Source organism: Staurois parvus, unplaced genomic scaffold, assembly GCF_062004578.1.
Source record: "Staurois parvus isolate SC_StPar_1 unplaced genomic scaffold, SC_StPar_1.0 ptg000221l, whole genome shotgun sequence".
Classification (NCBI taxonomy): Eukaryota; Metazoa; Chordata; class Amphibia; order Anura; family Ranidae; genus Staurois; species Staurois parvus.
In genome coordinates, this window is record NW_028318017.1 from 2963718 (window position 1) to 2981095 (window position 17378).

Consider the following 17378-nt stretch of genomic DNA (forward strand, 5'->3'; position numbering starts at 1 on the left):
CCCCGTCCATCGTCGCTTTGATGCGGTGCAGTTGTCCTGTCCCCTTAGCAGAAAAACACCCCCAAAGCAGAATGTTTCCACCACCATGTTTCACAGTTGGGATGGTGTTCTTGGGGTCATAGGCAGCATTCCTCCTCCTCCTCCAAACACGACGAGTTGAGTTGATGCCAAAGAGCTGGATTTTGGTCTCATCTGACCACAACACTTCCCACCAGTCCTCCTCTGCATCATTCCGATGTTCCGTAGCAAACTTCAGACGGGCCTGGACATGTGCTTTCTTGAGCAGAGGGACCTTGCGGGCACTGCAGGATTTCAGTCCTTGTCGGCGTAGTGTGTTACCAATTGTTTTCTTGGTGAATGTGGTCCCAGCTGCCTGGAGATCATTGACAAGATCCTCACGTGTAGTTCTGGGATGATTCCTCACTGTTCTCATGATCATTGACACTCCACGAGGTGAGATCTTGCATGGTGCACCAGACCTAGGGAGACTGACACTTGTTTTGTGTTTCTTCCATTTGTGAATGATTGCACCAACTGTTGTCACCTTCTCACCAAGCTGCTTGGCCATAGTTTGGTAGCCCAGTCCAGCCTTATGTAGGTCTACAATCTTGTCCCTGACATCCTTGGACAGCTCTTTGGTCTTTGCCATGGTGAAGAGTTTGGAATCTGATGGTTTGATTGCTCCTGTGGACAGGTGTCTTTTATACAGGTAACACAATGAGATTAGCAGCACTCCCTTTAAGAGACTGCTTCTAATCTCAGCTTGTTACCTGTATGAAAGACACCTGGTAGCCAGAAATCCTGCTGAATGATAGGGGATCAAATACTTATTTCCCTCATGAACATGCAGATCAGTCATCATTTGTTAGACGCATTTCTGCTGAATTTGTTGTTGCTATTTTGTCTCTCAGTGTTACAATACACCGAACATTCGATTTTTAGACCGATCATGTCTTTGTGAGTGGGCAAACATTAAAAATCAGCAGGGGAGCAAATACACATTTCCTTTACTGTATATAGTGGAGGGTGGAGAGCAGAAGTCAGGACTATAGAATGTACAACATATTGTATAAGATACAACAGATAGGACTGTATAGTATCATAGTATCAGAAAGATGGGGTCAGGACTATGTACTGTACAGCATAGGGTATACACATAATATGGATTCTCTTTTGTTACACCCATTTCCTACCAGCTGGAAATTTTATAACGGATAATTAACAATTTGATTTTTTACACGCTATATGTGGTTAAATACCACTGAATATAAAATTAAAGCAGCCAGCACAGTATCGCAGGTGTCAATACATAAAACTAATAAACAAAAAAGTGCAGCGCTATACATTCAAAAGTACTAATAACCATAAAAAATACATAAAAAATTATAATGTGCAAAAAAATAATAAAAAAATAATAAACAAAAAAAATGAAAGTTCAAAGAATTCCAGAAAAAATTGTGATTCCAAAAAAATATATATGCAAAATATATAAAAATAATGTTTTTAATTTTTTCATTTTCCGAAAAATTATGACAAAAAGAATACAACTTCAAAAAACTCGCCATGCCTCTTATGAAGTACGTCGGACTGTCTACTCTGCAAAAAGGGGTAATTTGGGGGATATCTGTACCGTCCTGACATTTGGGGGATATCTGTCCTGTCCTGACATTTGGGGGATATCTGTCCTGTCCTGACATTTGGGGGATATCTGTCCTGTCCTGACATTTGGGGGATATCTGTACTGTTCTGACATTTGGGGGATATCTGTACTATTCTGACATTTGGGGGATATCTGTATTGTCCTGACATTTGGGGGATATCTGTACCGTCCTGACATTTGGGGGATATCTGTCCTGTTCTGACATTTGGGGGATATCTGTCCTGTTCTGACATTTGGGGGATATCTGTTCTGTCCTGACATTTGGGGGATATCTGTACTGTCCTGACATTTGGGGGATATCTGTACCGTCCTGACATTTGGGGGATATCTGTACTGTCCTGACATTTGGGGGATATCTGTACTGTCCTGACATTTGGGGGGTATCTGTACCGTCCTGACATTTGGGGGATATCTGTACTGTTCTGACATTTGGGGGATATCTGTACTGTCCTGACATTTGGGGGATATCTGTCCTGTTCTGACATTTGGGGGATATCTGTACTGTTCTGACATTTGTAGGATATCTGTTCTGTCCTGACATTTGGGGGATATCTGTCCTGTTCTGACATTTGTAGGATATCTGTTCTGTCCTGACATTTGGGGGATATCTGTACTGTCCTGACATTTGGGGGATATCTGTACCGTCCTGACATTTGGGGGATATCTGTACTGTCCTGACATTTGGGGGATATCTGTACCGTCCTGACATTTGGGGGATATCTGTACTGTCCTGACATTTGGGGGATATCTGTACTGTCCTGACATTTGGGGGGTATCTGTACCGTCCTGACATTTGGGGGATATCTGTACTGTCCTGACATTTGGGGGATATCTGTACCGTCCTGACATTTGGGGGATATCTGTACTGTTCTGACATTTGGGGGATATCTGTACTGTCCTGACATTTGGGGGATATCTGTCCTGTTCTGACATTTGGGGGATATCTGTCCTGTTCTGACATTTGTAGGATATCTGTTCTGTCCTGACATTTGGGGGATATCTGTACTGTCCTGACATTTGGGGGATATCTGTACTGTCCTGACATTTGGGGGATATCTGTACTGTCCTGACATTTGGGGGATATCTGTACCGTCCTGACATTTGGGGGGTATCTGTACTGTCCTGACATTTGGGGGATATCTGTACCGTTCTGACATTTGGGGGATATCTGTACCGTCCTGACATTTGGGGGATATCTGTCCTGTTCTGACATTTGGGGGATATCTGTCCTGTTCTGACATTTGTAGGATATCTGTTCTGTCCTGACATTTGGGGGATATCTGTACCGTCCTGACATTTGGGGGATATCTGTACCGTCCTGACATTTGGGGGATATCTGTACCGTCCTGACATTTGGGGGGTATCTGTACCGTCCTGACATTTGGGGGGTATCTGTACCGTCCTGACATTTGGGGGATATCTGTACCGTTCTGACATTTGGGGGGTATCTGTACCGTCCTGACATTTGGGGGATATCTGTACCGTCCTGACATTTGGGGGATATCTGTACCGTCCTGACATTTGGGGGATATCTGTACTGTTCTGACATTCTTGGACCTCAAGAAATTAGATTGGCTGTCAGTACTTCAGGATTGATCAATAATCAGATCTATACCATAGTTTGTGAACTCTATAACTTCAGACTACAGACTAAATCATAAATACTAATTTGGGTTATTTTCACCAAAGACATGTAGCAGAATACATCTCGGCCTAAATTTATGAAGAACAATTATTTATTTGCAATCATCGATGTTCCTTTTCCAATAGATTATTTGTGGATATTTAGAACCATAAATAACTTCTTCCTCCCATTTGGCCATAAAGAGGTTGGCCATACTCGGGCCAAATTTTCCACCCATGGCCACCCTTTTTTGGAATCACAATTTTTTCTTGAATTATTTGAACTTTAATTTTACACTAAAGACTTTTTGTTTATTTTTTTTTGCACATTAGTGGACATTATACATTTTTATGTATTATTTTTTATGGTTCTTAGTATTTTATATCGGATGATGTGATTGGAGCACAGACTTTTACATGGTGATAATAATGTGATAACATCCTCACACTTTGGACCCTTAAACAGAAAGTGATAATGAGGGAGGAGTCAATACCCCAATGATGGTGGTCTTCAGGATCAGTCCAGTCTTCATCTTGGTTGTTCTCCCCCCATCCTCACTCTCTGACCTCTGGTGGGGCTCAGACCCGCTGTTCTTCATGACTAAATCATGGACTAAATAAGGAAGTGCAGTACTTCTTGTGTTGGGAAGATGGTGATGAGTGATAGAGGGGGTGGGGACCCTCATCCTATAATCCCCTCATCACTGTCCCTCCTATAAAATACAGTTCTGGTTGTGTCCTCACTCTCTGACTAAGGTCCATGAATAAAGAAATGACCTGGTAGGAGATCAGAGGAGCCATTTCCTAGTTCCCTTGAGGGTGGAATTGTAAGCTCCTCAGAGACCAAGCTGCCTGATGTGGGCGGAGTCCTGGTTTGGGGGAACCAATCATCTCCTGTCTAGTAATCCTCTTTGTCTTTGTATTTTAGTCCATGGCCGGGAGATGAGGAAAACCTCCGAGGATTGTCTCACTTTGTCTCCAGACTGGAAAGTAGAAGATGAGGACATCACACAGTATAGTCCAGGAGAAAACCCAGGTCCCTCCAATGTCCATCCGGCACCACCCAGTGTAGATGGACCATCGGATTCCTCGTATCCTGAGGAACTTCAGACTGTGCGGGACCGGGCCGGCCTTCCAACAGGAAAGAGCTTCTCCTGTACTGAATGCGGGAAATGTTTTCGTTCTAAATACAATCTTAATGTGCATAAAAGATCTCACACGGGGGAAAAGCCGTATTCCTGTCTTAAGTGCGGGAAATGTTTCAGTTCTAAATATAACCTTAAAGTTCATAAAAGATCTCACACAGGAGAAAAGCCATATTCCTGTCCTAAGTGCGGGAAATGTTTTGTAATAAAATCAAATCTTGTTGCACATCAAAGGCTTCACACGGGGGAAAAACCATACTCCTGTTCTGTGTGCGGGAAATGTTTTTCAGACAAGTCCTTTTATCACAGACATCAAACATCTCACATGGAGGAGAAGCCACATTCCTGTCCTGAGTGTGGGAAATGTTTTGTACAAAAATCAGAACTTGTCACACATCAGAGATTTCACACGGGAGAAAAGCCGTATTTGTGTCTTGACTGCGGGAAACGTTTTTCAAGAAAGTGCTATCTTTACATACATCAGAGATCTCACACAGGGGAGAAGCCTTATTCCTGTCCTGAGTGTGGGAAATGTTTTTCACAGAAATCCAGTTTTTCCATACATCAGAGATCTCACACAGAGGAGAAGCCGTATTCATGTCCTGAGTGCGGGAAATGTTTTTCAGTGAAGTGCAGTCTTTACAAGCATCAGAGATCTCACACGGGGGAGAAGCCATATTCTTGTCCAGTGTGTGGGAAATGTTTTTCCCAGAAGTCCAATCTTTCCGAACATCAGAGATCTCACACAAGGAAGAAACAACTTTCCTGTGCTGAGTGCGGGAAATGTTTTTTAGTGAAGTCCCATCTTTATACACACCAGAGATCCCACACAGGGGAGCAGACATATTCCTGTTCTGAGTGCGGGAAATGTTTTGTATACAAATCAGAACTTGTTATACATCAGAGATCTCACACAGGAGAGAAGCCGTATTGCTGTCCTGAGTGCGGGAAATGTTATTCACAGAAGTCCCATCTTTCCAGACATCAGAGATCTCACATGAGGGAGAAGCCACTTTCCTATCCTGAGTGAGGGAAATGTTCCTCACTGAAGTCCTGTCTTCCTTTACATCAGGGGTCCCACACAACCCTGGAGGTGTATTAGTGCCTTGAGTGCGGGAAATGTCGTCTAGATGAATGTTGCTGGACATCCCAGCTCTCATGTGGGGAAGAAGCACACCCTGATATACACCTCAGATATACTCCATGGCTGATCTTCATCATGGAAGAAACAGTTGATAAGGAGATCAGAGGTCCCCAAAGACATGGATGAAGTGTGGGACCGGGTTGGCCATTGATAGCAGGAGAAGAAAATGGAGTCATTACTTTCCATCCATTTTGTAAGGTTTTGTAAATATTTAGAGGTCTATTAGGGGCCCCTCCTCCAACTTCTCTGTCCAAAGCAATGGCACAACCATCAACCCATGTCAGGGTGTGAGGGGTCATCCTGGACTCTGAACTCTCCTTTCAGCCCCACATCCAATCCCTGTCCAAATCATGCTGCCTCAACCTCCGCAACATCTCCGGAATATGCCCCTTCCTGACCAATCACACCACAAAGCTTCCGACTCACTCTTCCACTATGGCAACCCCCTCTTCATTGGATGACCTTTACATAGGCCATCCCCCCTCCAGTCCATCATGAATGCTGCCAGACTCCTCCACCTTACCAACCATTCAGTGTCCTCCACCCCTCTCTGCCATTCCTTCCACTGGCCTCCATTTAGTGTCCTCCACCACTCTCTTCCAATCCCTCCACTGGCCTTCATTCAGTGTCCTCCATCCCTCTCTGCCATTCCTTCCACTGGCCTCCATTTAGTGTCCTCCACCACTCTCTTCCAATCCCTCCACTGGCCTTCATTCAGTGTCCTCCACCCCTCTCTGCCAATCCCTCCACTCACCTGCATTTTGTGTCCTCCACCCCTCTCTACTAATCCTAGTAGACACCATTCAGTGTCCTCCACCCCTCTCTTCCAATCCCTCCACTGGCCTCCGTTCAGTGTCCTCCACCCCTCTCTTCCAATCCCTCCACTGGCCTCCATTCCATGTCCTCCACCCCTCTCTGCCAATCCCTCCACTGGCCTCCATTCAGTGTCCTCCACCTCTCTCTGTCAATCCCTCCACTGGCCTCCATTCAGTGTCCTCCACCCCTGTCTGCCAATCCCTGCACTCATCTCCACTCAGTGTCCTCCACCCCTCTCTACCAATCCCTCCGGTGGCTGCCACTCACCAAATAAATTAAATTGAAAATACTAACAACTTACAAATCCATCCACAACTCTTCCCCGGCTACATCACCAACCGAGTCTCAAAATACCAACCAAATAGCGCTTTTCATTCCTCCCAAGGACTCCTGCTCTCTAGTTCTTTTGTCACCTCCTCCCATGCTTGCCTTCAGGACTTCTCCTGAGCTTCTCCCATCCAATGGAATTCCCTACCCCAATCTGACTATCTCCTACTTTGTCCACTTTTAGATCCATGAAAACTCTTCTCTTCAGAGAAACCTATCCTGCCCCCACCTAACAAAAGTAGATGTATCTTCTGCATCAGCCCATCCTCCACACTTGCTACCTTTTCTATCACTTGACCCTCCCCTTTTAGATTGTAAGCTCTAAGGAGCAGGTCCGTCTGATTCCTCCTGTATTGTATTGTAACTGTACTGTCTGCCCTCATGTAGTAAAGTGCTGTGCTAACTGCTGGTGCTATATAAATCCTGTATAATAATCATTAAAATGGATAAATGAATGTTGCTCACATTCCCCCGGACGTGATAAATTTCAGAAGATATTTAGAGAAGAGGTGAAGTTCCAGGGGCCCGAGGGCCTAGGAATACACAGGGGTGCAGTGAATACAATCATCAGGAACATCGATTTGTAGAAACAATACTCAGCAGAATAAAGACCGGTCAAATCTGCTGATATTCAGAGACTGTGATAGGCTGAGAGTCTGGTCTCTATCACCGACATCTCAGAGCGCGGTGGAGGAAAGAACACCCAGGAATCATTGTAGAAAATTGTGTGCTGAGCTGTAGTCTTGGAGGAAAAGACAGGGGAGACAGAGCAGAATTCTCTGGATGGATGAGGACAGTGGGGGGTGATCTTCATCCTTCATCCCAATTCTCCTCTGTGGAGGGATGAGGACAGTGGGGGGTGATCTCCATCCTTCTTCCAAATTCTCCTCTGTGGATGGATGAGGACAGTGGGGGGCGATCTTCATCCTTCATCCCAATTCTCCTCTGTGGAGGGATGAGGACAGTGAGGGGCGATCTCCATCCTTCTTCCCAATTCTCCTCTGTGGAGGGATGAGGACAGTGGGGGGTGATCTTCATCCTTCATCCCAATTCTCCTCTGTGGAGGGATGAGGACAGTGGGGGGTGATCTCCATCCTTCTTCCAAATTCTCCTCTGTGGACGGATGAGGAGAGTGGGGGGCGATCTCCATCCTTCATCCTAATTCTCCTCTGTGGAGGGATGAGGACAGTGGGGGCAATCTCCATCCTTCATCCTAATTCTCCTCTGTGGAGGGATGAGGACAGTGGGGGGTGATCTCCATCCTTCTTCCAAATTCTCCTCTGTGGATGGATGAGGACAGTGGGGGGTGATCTTCATCCCAATTCTCCTCTGTGGAGGGATGAGGACAGTGGGGGGTGATCTCCATCCTTCTTCCAAATTCTCCTCTGTGGATGGATGAGGACAGTGGGGGGTGATCTTCATCCTTCATCCCAATTCTCCTCTGTGGAGGGATGAGGACAGTGAGGGGCGATCTCCATCCTTCTTCCCAATTCTCCTCTGTGGACGGATGAGGAGAGTGGGGGGCGATCTCCATCCTTCATCCTAATTCTCCTCTGTGGACGGATGAGGACAGTGGGGGCAATCTCCATCCTTCATCCTAATTCTCCTCTGTGGAGGGATGAGGACAGTGGGGGGTGATCTTCATCCTTCATCCTAATTCTCCTCTGTGGAGGTATGAGGACAGTGGGGGGTGATCTCCATCCTTCTTCCAAATTCTCCTCTGTGGATGGATGAGGACAGTGAGGGGCGATCTCCATCCTTCTTCCCAATTCTCCTCTGTGGAGGGATGAGGACAGTGGGGGGTGATCTTCATCCTTCATCCCAATTCTCCTCTGTGGAGGGATGAGGACAGTGGGGGGTGATCTCCATCCTTCTTCCAAATTCTCCTCTGTGGACGGATGAGGAGAGTGGGGGGCGATCTCCATCCTTCATCCTAATTCTCCTCTGTGGACGGATGAGGACAGTGGGGGCAATCTCCATCCTTCATCCTAATTCTCATCTGTGGAGTGATGAGGACAGTGGGGGGCGATCTCCATCCTTCATCCTAATTCTCCTCTGTGGATAGATAAGGACAGTGGGGGGTGATCTCCATTCTTCATCCCAATTCTCCTCTGTGGAGGAATGAGGACAGTGGGGGGTGATCTCCATCCTTCATCCCAATTCTCCTCTGTGGAGGGATGAGGACAGTTGGGGGGGGGTGATCTCCATCCTTCATCCTAATTCTCCTCTGTGGAGGGATGAGGACAGTGGGGCGATCTCCATCTTTCATCCTAATTCTCCTCTGTGGGGGGATAAGGACAGTGGGGGTGATCTCCATCTTTCATCCTAATTCTCTTCTGTGGATAGATGAGGACAGTGGGGGGCAATTTCCATCCTTCATCCCAATTCTCCTCTGTGGATGGATGAGGACAGTGGGGGCGATTTCCATCATTCATCCCAATTCTCCTCTGTGAACGGATAAGGACAGTGGGGGGCGATCTCCATCCTTCTTCCCAATTCTCCTCAGTGGAGGGATGAGGACAGTGAGGGGCGATCTCCATCCTTCATCCCAATTCTTCTCTGTGGATGGATGAGGACAGTCGGGGGTGAAATCCATCCTTCATCCTAATTCTCTTCTGTGGAGGGATGAGGACAGTGGGGGGTGAAATCCATCCTTCATCCTAATTCTCCTCTGTGTATAGATAAGGACAGTGGGGGGTGATCTCCATCCTTCATCCTAATTCTGCTCTGATGATGGATGAGGACAGTGGGGGGCTATTTCCATCCTTCATCCCAATTCTCCTAAGTGGATGGATGAGGACAGTGGGGGGGCGATCTCCATCCTTCATCCCAATTCTTCTCTGTGGAGGGATGAGGACAGTGGGAGGTGCTCTCCATCATTCATCCCAATTCTCCTCTGTGGAGGGATGAGGACAGTGGGGGGTGAAATCCATCCTTCATCCTAATTCTCCTCTGTGGATAGATAAGGACAGTGGGGGTGATCTCCATCCTTCATCCTAATTCTGCTCTGTGGATAGATAAGGACAGTGGGGGTGATCTCCATCCTTCATCCTAATTCTGCTCTGTGGATGGATGAGGACAGTGGGGGGCAATCTCCATCCTTCATCCCAATTCTTCTCTGTGGATGGATGAGGACAGGGGGGGCGATCTCCATCCTTCATCCCAATTCTCCTCTGTGGATGGATGAGGACACACCGAAATTTCTTCTTGGATCTGAAGAAGCTCCAACCACCAGTCTCTGTATTCCTTTACAGAGGTCTACGAAATACAAGTCCCACCCATAGAACAATATTGGAGATAACAGCAGTACTGTCCTCACCAATCACAGCCCAGATATTTCCCAGTACAGGTCAGGAGGGGTTATAGTACAATAAGGGGCCCATAGACATGACAGAGACCCTCATAGATACGAATTTCTCATCTGATCTATCAGGAAATAACCAGATTGGAGGACAGTCTCATGTCTGGGGGGTACCACACACAGTGGGGGCTCCTCAGGGGATATTGTGATTGGACAGGGCAGAATACCCTATAGGTCCTCTCATAAACCAACAAGGTGTTTGCCTAAGGCGGCAGTTTACAGGGGGCGGCACGCCCCCCCAGGCAGAAGGAACACTGTGTGTGCAGGGCCAAGGGATCGACTGCAGAGGAGAGTGGAGTTGTGGGCGGATCCCCGGTGTGCGCTCAGAGGGTGTGAGGGCCGGGGCCCACTGTCAGTGTGCTGGGATGTGCAGGATGGCCAGAAGGTGCCACAGAGGAGGAAGAAGAGGACAAGGTCAGGATGGAGGAGCCCCCCGCTCTTTTGCAGCCACCACCAGAGATCCTGGGGAAGATGGAACACAGGCGCCCCTCCTTGAGTGATGCTGACACCATCTGGAGGAGCCCCTGCTGGACAGGTAAGTGCTTGGAGGACTGGTGCTTCCCCACTCCTGTCTCACTGTCCCCCCGACACACTGCCCCCCACCTGTTCTACTTCCCCACTCCTGTCTCACTGTCCCCCGACACACTGCCCCCACCTGTCACCCTGCCCCACACCTGTTCCACTCCCCCCTCCTGTCCCTAACATTGTCCCACTACCCCCCATCTCTCCCCACTACCCCCCACCTGTCCCTCTGCACTCTTCCTGTCCCACTGCCCTTATCCTGTCCCATGCCCCCTGTCACGCTGCCCCCCACCTGTCCCTCTGCGCTCCTCCTGTCCCACTACCCCTCACCTCTCCCTCTGCGTTACTCTTGTCCCACTGCCCCTATCCTGTCCCATGCCCCCCATCATGCTGCCCCCCACCTGTCCCTCTGTGCTCCTCCTGTCCCACTGCCTTAATCCTGTCCTATGCCCCCCATCTGTCCATCTACGCTCCTGTCCCATATCCCCCATCACGCTATCCCCCACCTGTCCCTCTGTGCTCCTCCTGTCCTGCTGCCTCAGTCTTGTCCCATGCCCCCGTCACACTGCTCCCACCTTTCCCTCTGTGCTCCTCCTCTCCCACTGCCCCCACCTATCCCTCTGCACTCCTCCTGTCCCACTGCCCCTTACCTGTTCCTCTGCGCTCCTTCTCTCTCACTGCCCCCACCTATCCCTCTGCACTCCTCCTGTCCCACTGCCCCTTACCTGTTCCTCTGCGCTCCTCCTCTCTCACTGCCCCCACCTATCCCTCTGCACTCCTCCTGTCCCACTGCCTTGATCTTGTCCCATATCCCCATCACACTTTCCCTGACCTGTCCCTCTGTGCTCCTCCTGTCCCACTGCCCATCACCTGTCCCTTTGTGCTCCTCCTGTCCCGCTGCCTCAGTCCTGTCCCATGACCCTCACCTGTCCCTCTGCGCTCCTCCTGTCCCACTGCCTCAATCTTGTCCCATATCCCCATCATGCTGCCCCCCACCTTTCCCTCTGTGCTCCTCCTGTCCCACTGCCCCTCACCTGTCCCTCTGTGCTCTCCCTGTCCCACTGCCCATCACCTGTCCCTTTGCACTCCTCTTGTCCCGCTGCCCCTATCCTGTCCCATGCCCCCCATCATGCTGCCCACCACCTGTCCCTCTGTGCTCCTCCTGTCCCACTGCCTTAATCCTGTCCTATGCCCCCCATCTGTCCATCTACGCTCCTGTCCCATATCCCCCATCACGCTATCCCCCACCTGTCCCTCTGTGCTCCTCCTGTCCTGCTGCCTCAGTCTTGTCCCATGCCCCCGTCACACTGCTCCCACCTTTCCCTCTGTGCTCCTCCTCTCCCACTGCCCCCACCTATCCCTCTGCACTCCTCCTGTCCCACTGCCCCTTACCTGTTCCTCTGCGCTCCTCCTCTCTCACTGCCCCCACCTATCCCTCTGCACTCCTCCTGTCCCACTGCCCCTTACCTGTTCCTCTGCGCTCCTCCTCTCTCACTGCCCCCACCTATCCCTCTGCACTCCTCCTGTCCCACTGCCTTGATCTTGTCCCATATCCCCATCACACTTTCCCTGACCTGTCCCTCTGTGCTCCTCCTGTCCCACTGCCCATCACCTGTCCCTTTGTGCTCCTCCTGTCCCGCTGCCTCAGTCCTGTCCCATGACCCTCACCTGTCCCTCTGCGCTCCTCCTGTCCCACTGCCTCAATCTTGTCCCATATCCCCATCATGCTGCCCCCCACCTTTCCCTCTGTGCTCCTCCTGTCCCACTGCCCCTCACCTGTCCCTCTGTGCTCTCCCTGTCCCACTGCCCATCACCTGTCCCTTTGCACTCCTCTTGTCCCGCTGCCCCTATCCTGTCCCATGCCCCCCATCATGCTGCCCACCACCTGTCCCTCTGTGCTCCTCCTGTCCCACTGCCCCTCACCTGTCCCTCTGTGCTCTCCCTGTCCCACTGCCCATCACCTGTCCCTTTGCACTCCTCTTGTCCCGCTGCCCCTATCCTGTCCCATGCCCCCCATCATGCTGCCCACCACCTGTCCCTCTGTGCTCCTCCTGTCCCACTGCCCCTCACCTGTCCCTCTGTGCTCCTCCTGTCCCAGTGCCCCTCACCTGTCCCTCTGCACTCCTCCTGTCCCACTGCCCCTCACCTGTCCCTCTGCGCTCCTCCTCCTGTCCTGTGCCCCCTGTCATGCTGCCCCTCACCTGTAACTCTGCCCCCCACCGAGCACACTGCCCCCCATAATGCTGCCCTCCCCCTGTCATGCTGCCTCCCTCTTGTCCTGCTACCCTCCTACCTTTCCCAATGGCCTACTCCTGTCCTGATATCCCCCGTCATGCTGCCCCCCCTCCTATCCCACTTTCCCTTCCTGTCCTGCAGCCCCCATCATGCTGCCTCCCTCCTGTCCCACGACACCGCCCCATGTCACACTGCCCTCCATTATGCTTCTGTCCTGAAGAGGTGGATCTTAAACAGCAAAGGGAGGGACACATTTAGATGGGGGTGCCTGATTTCAATCTTGCCTAGGGCAGCACAAAACCAAAATATGCCACGGACTGGGAGGAGTCTGTATACTCCTCCCCCTCCCCTCTGCATACAATTAAAGTAGACCTGTCATGAGAGTAATATGAAGAAATCCTCCAAACCATCAGGAGACAGGAAAAGAGGATAGAAGACCATGGGAGAGATGGGACTGAGTGTAGTGATGGATACCAGAAGGTGGGAGATGGTTCTAGAAGATGGGGAGAAGTACGGTGCATGTACTCACATCTGGGAGGTTGTGGGGAACCCATCCAGGGATCAGACAACCTATCTGAGGACTTGTGGAGAATATGTCTGTCTCCTCACTGAAGTCAATGGGTGGTCACCCTCCATGGTCATCGGGGAATTCCGGATCATCATATACTAAGCAGGATTTGGATCCCGGTGGAGAACTTTCACCCCAAGAAAAAATGAGGGTGAGGTCAGCAGAGGAGCCCATAGTAAAGGAGGAAACTCTGAAATGTTTTCTTCAGAAGGTCGGTGTTTACTGGACAAGTGAATGTAAAATACACCATCAACGCGTTTCATGGCTTCAAAGTGTCACTTCATCAGGACAGGTGTAAGAAGACGATATAAAAATAGGGAATGAAGTAACAGTCCAGTATATGGTATTATAAAGACCCGAGTCACATACAATTCATGGACAGGACTGAGATTTATAGCATTCAGGATTTGTATGATGTTAGACAAGGTGAAGAGATATATGGAGAGGATGATCAATACATGGAGAAATCAATCTATTCTATCATAGAAGGGAATCAATAGATCAATCAATGACATCAACCAATCAATAAGAGCCATTTCATGGGATAGATTTATCATTCTGTGCACTGGTTATGTTGGAGGATCAAACCGTGATCACTGGATATTGGAAACATTCCTATTGATCTGATGATTGCTGGCATGGATTCCTGATTGATTATTGCTGGGAATAAAGTCCAATAAACACGCAGATTTGATGGGATTATTGATAGAAAAATCTCTTCATATTCCATGGAATAAATATGTGTAGAATAGTTTGGATTTGATGGAATAAATCTCTATAAAAAGACTTTGTGGGGTTTGTTGGTTCTTTTCTATTCCTCTCTAGGTCTGGATTTGAGGAAGAAGAAACAATTCCTCCAATTTCTAGTGGATGGTGAGGAGGGGAGAGATTTGGGGGAGTTTTGTACATACAGGAGGTAATAGAGAGAATCCGACTAGTAATTGATGAGAGATTTCACTGGAGAGTTCCATTGGTGAGAATTCAGGGCTGGGGGCACTGCTGGGGCCTGGAGGGTTCTGATTGGACCACCAGTACATGTGTCATATAAATCTGGGGGTGTGCACTGCTGGGACCTGGAGGGTTCTGATTGGACCACCAGTACATGTGACGTATTAATCTGGGGGTGTGCACAGCTGGGGCCTGGAGGGTTCTGATTGGATCACCAGTACATGTGACGTATTAATCTGGGGGTGTGCACAGCTGGGGCCTGGAGGGTTCTGATTGGACCACCAGTACGTGACGTATTTATCTGGGGGCACTGCTAGGGCCTGGAGGGTTCTGATTGGACCACCAGTACATGTGACGTATTAATCTGGGGGCACTGCTAGGGCCTGGAGGGTCCTGATTGGACCACCAGTACATGTGACGTATTAATCTGGGGGGGTGCACAGCTGGGGCCTGGAGGGTTCTGATTGGACCACCAGTACACGTGTCGTATTACTCTGGCAGTGTGCGTTCCATCAGTGGAATGATTCAGGCTACAGGCAGTTGAATGGTTGATTTAAAGGCCAAGGTCAGTTCAGGTGGAAGGCAGAAAAGTGGTCAATACACAGGCCAGGGTCAGTTCAGGCAGCAGGCAGAGGCATGGTCAGTGCAGGCAGCAGGCAAATGATCATTGTGACAGACCCAACCGGGACAGGGGCTTTTGGAAGAGACTAGAGGCTAGCCTTCTGCCCACTGATTATGGCCCATGGAGAGTACAGACCACTCTCTAATGATGGACAGCATGATGAACACTGACAGCGAGGCTGGGAGGAATTCTCTGCATAAAGAAAATAAATCTTCCCCTCAGGAGTGAATGGAAAGATGTCATATTAATCTTGTACAGGTTAAAGGTCAGAGGAAATATAGTGGCCCTCGTGCTGACTGGGTTGGAGAAGATCCTTTATTTGGGGCAGAAATATCTATCAACAATCTCCCTCAAGAAATTTATGAAGCTAGAGTAATTCCACTCTTCAGACTGTTGGAATATTGTACGAGTTTTGTCTGATGATGGACAGATTATACAAGTGATAGACAGCATGGATAATGGACGTGGTGTATTCAGGGGTGGGTTTGTTGTCGGGCTGTCTGGGGTGGGCTCTCTGATTAATCAAAGCATTGACTGAATATCTGTGATGTTTATCTCAATGTGTAACATTTGTTTTATTGTTCATGTGGGGGCTGCCCCTATTTCTGGATTGTATAAAAACCTGTGTTTTCTGTTCAATAAAGAGTTCCAGTTTGGCATCTAAGCTGGTGTCATCTAGTCTTGGGTGCAACGCCTGGCTGTAATACCTCGGTCCTGTGTCCTAGCAGTGAGGAAGCGGTTCTCTGATGGAATCACCTAATCGGAGTGACAGGCAATCCATCACAATCATCACAGAGGACATTGGAAATGAGGAAATGGCAGGCTGTCAGAAATACGCTCACCATACCTCCTATAATATCTTCGTGATGGGTAGTAATGTCTGAAGTAGTCACCTATGCATAGGCCCAGTTGGGAGGGACATTCGGGACAATGGAGACTGTGCCTCGCCTAACTCCCCCTCGGCTGCATACCTGACATCTTTTTTGGTGTCTTCGGCCTGTTTCTGTGGGTGGAATATTCTTTGGGAAATGTCATGAAGTCACAGCATCAGAGAGAATGTTTTCTTGTATTTGTTCACTAGCTGGTGCTAAATCCTAAGATACTCGGCGCCACCTAATGGCCAAATGCAATTTACAATTTTAAATCAATGGTTGGTTTAAGTTTGATTAACTTTGAATGTCCTTCAGCGTCCATGGTACTCACAAGTGCGGGAGTATGACCTATTAGTATGAAACCGTGCCTGGCGAAGGAAACTAAGGGGGCTACTTACAGAAAATTCATTGGACAAATGTGACAATCATTCATCCAGTCGTTACAAATTCTGGCCTTAACCACTTGCCGCCCTGCCACTGTAGAAATACAGCGGCAGGGCGGCACTGGCAGGCAAAACCACGTTTTAAAATGCGTGTTTTGTAAACAGATAGGGGGCGCGCGCGAGGCGCGCTGCTGCTCTATCTGTCCCGCCAATCACCGCTGCGGATGTCAGTCGCCGGGTCACAGCCGGTCTTTACCGGCTGTTTCCCGGCGATCGGCGGCAAACAGTGACAGACAGCACAGCTGCAGTAGCTGTGCTGTCTGTCACTTCCCTGACAGCTCGAGGACGAGCTGATCGAGAAAGAACAGTTTCTCTCTCCCGATCAGTGGTGTCCCATCCAGCACACACCCCGCCCCCTAGTAAAACACTCCCCCTCACACAGTTAACCCTTTCCCTGCAAAATAAAGTTAACCCCTTCCTCCCCAGTGCCATTAGTACAGTGTCAGTGTTTTTTTTTTTGCACTGATCACTGTATTAGTGTTTTTGGGGATGTCAGTGACCCCAAGTCAGTACCCCCCAATGTCATAATGTCCGCCGCAGTCCCGCCATAAGTCGCTGGTCACTGCCATAAGTCCCTGATCGCCGCCATAAGTCGCTGATCGCCGCCATTATTAGTATAAAAAAAAAACTAAAAATCCCAGTATCTTTCCCGCCATTTGTAAACGCTATAACTTTCACGTAAACCAATTAATTTACACGTATTGGGGTTTTTTTTTAGCAAAGACATGTCGCAGAATGCATTTTGGTAGAAATTTATGACTAAATTTGATTTTTGCATTTTTTTTTACTGGACATGTTTTATAGCAAAAAGTCCAAAATATTGTTTTTTTTTCTTCAAAATTGTCAGCCTTTCTTTTTATAGCGCAAAAAATAAAAAGTGCACAGGCGATCAAATACCACCAAAAGAAAGCTCAATTTGTGGGAAAAAAAAGGATGTAAATTTCATTTATGTACCGTATTGCATGACCGCGCAATTGCCCGTTAAACTAGCACAGCGCTGTATAGCAGAAAAATGGTGTAAATTGCAGTATCTATACCATAGTTTGTAGACGCTATAACTTCCACACAAAGCAATCAATATACACTTACTGG

General features: G+C 48.7%; 1 protein-coding gene across 1 annotated transcript in view; it reads left to right on the forward strand.

Moving 5' to 3' along the window:
* The window catches only part of LOC149460784 (uncharacterized), an 85328-nt gene that overhangs the window by 14068 nt on the left and 53882 nt on the right, over positions 1-17378 (forward strand). The window contains exon 6 of the mRNA XM_089679244.1: positions 4124-5425. Within this exon, the coding sequence (XP_089535370.1) occupies positions 4124-5425 (1302 nt within the window). The remainder of the gene's footprint in view (positions 1-4123; positions 5426-17378) is intronic.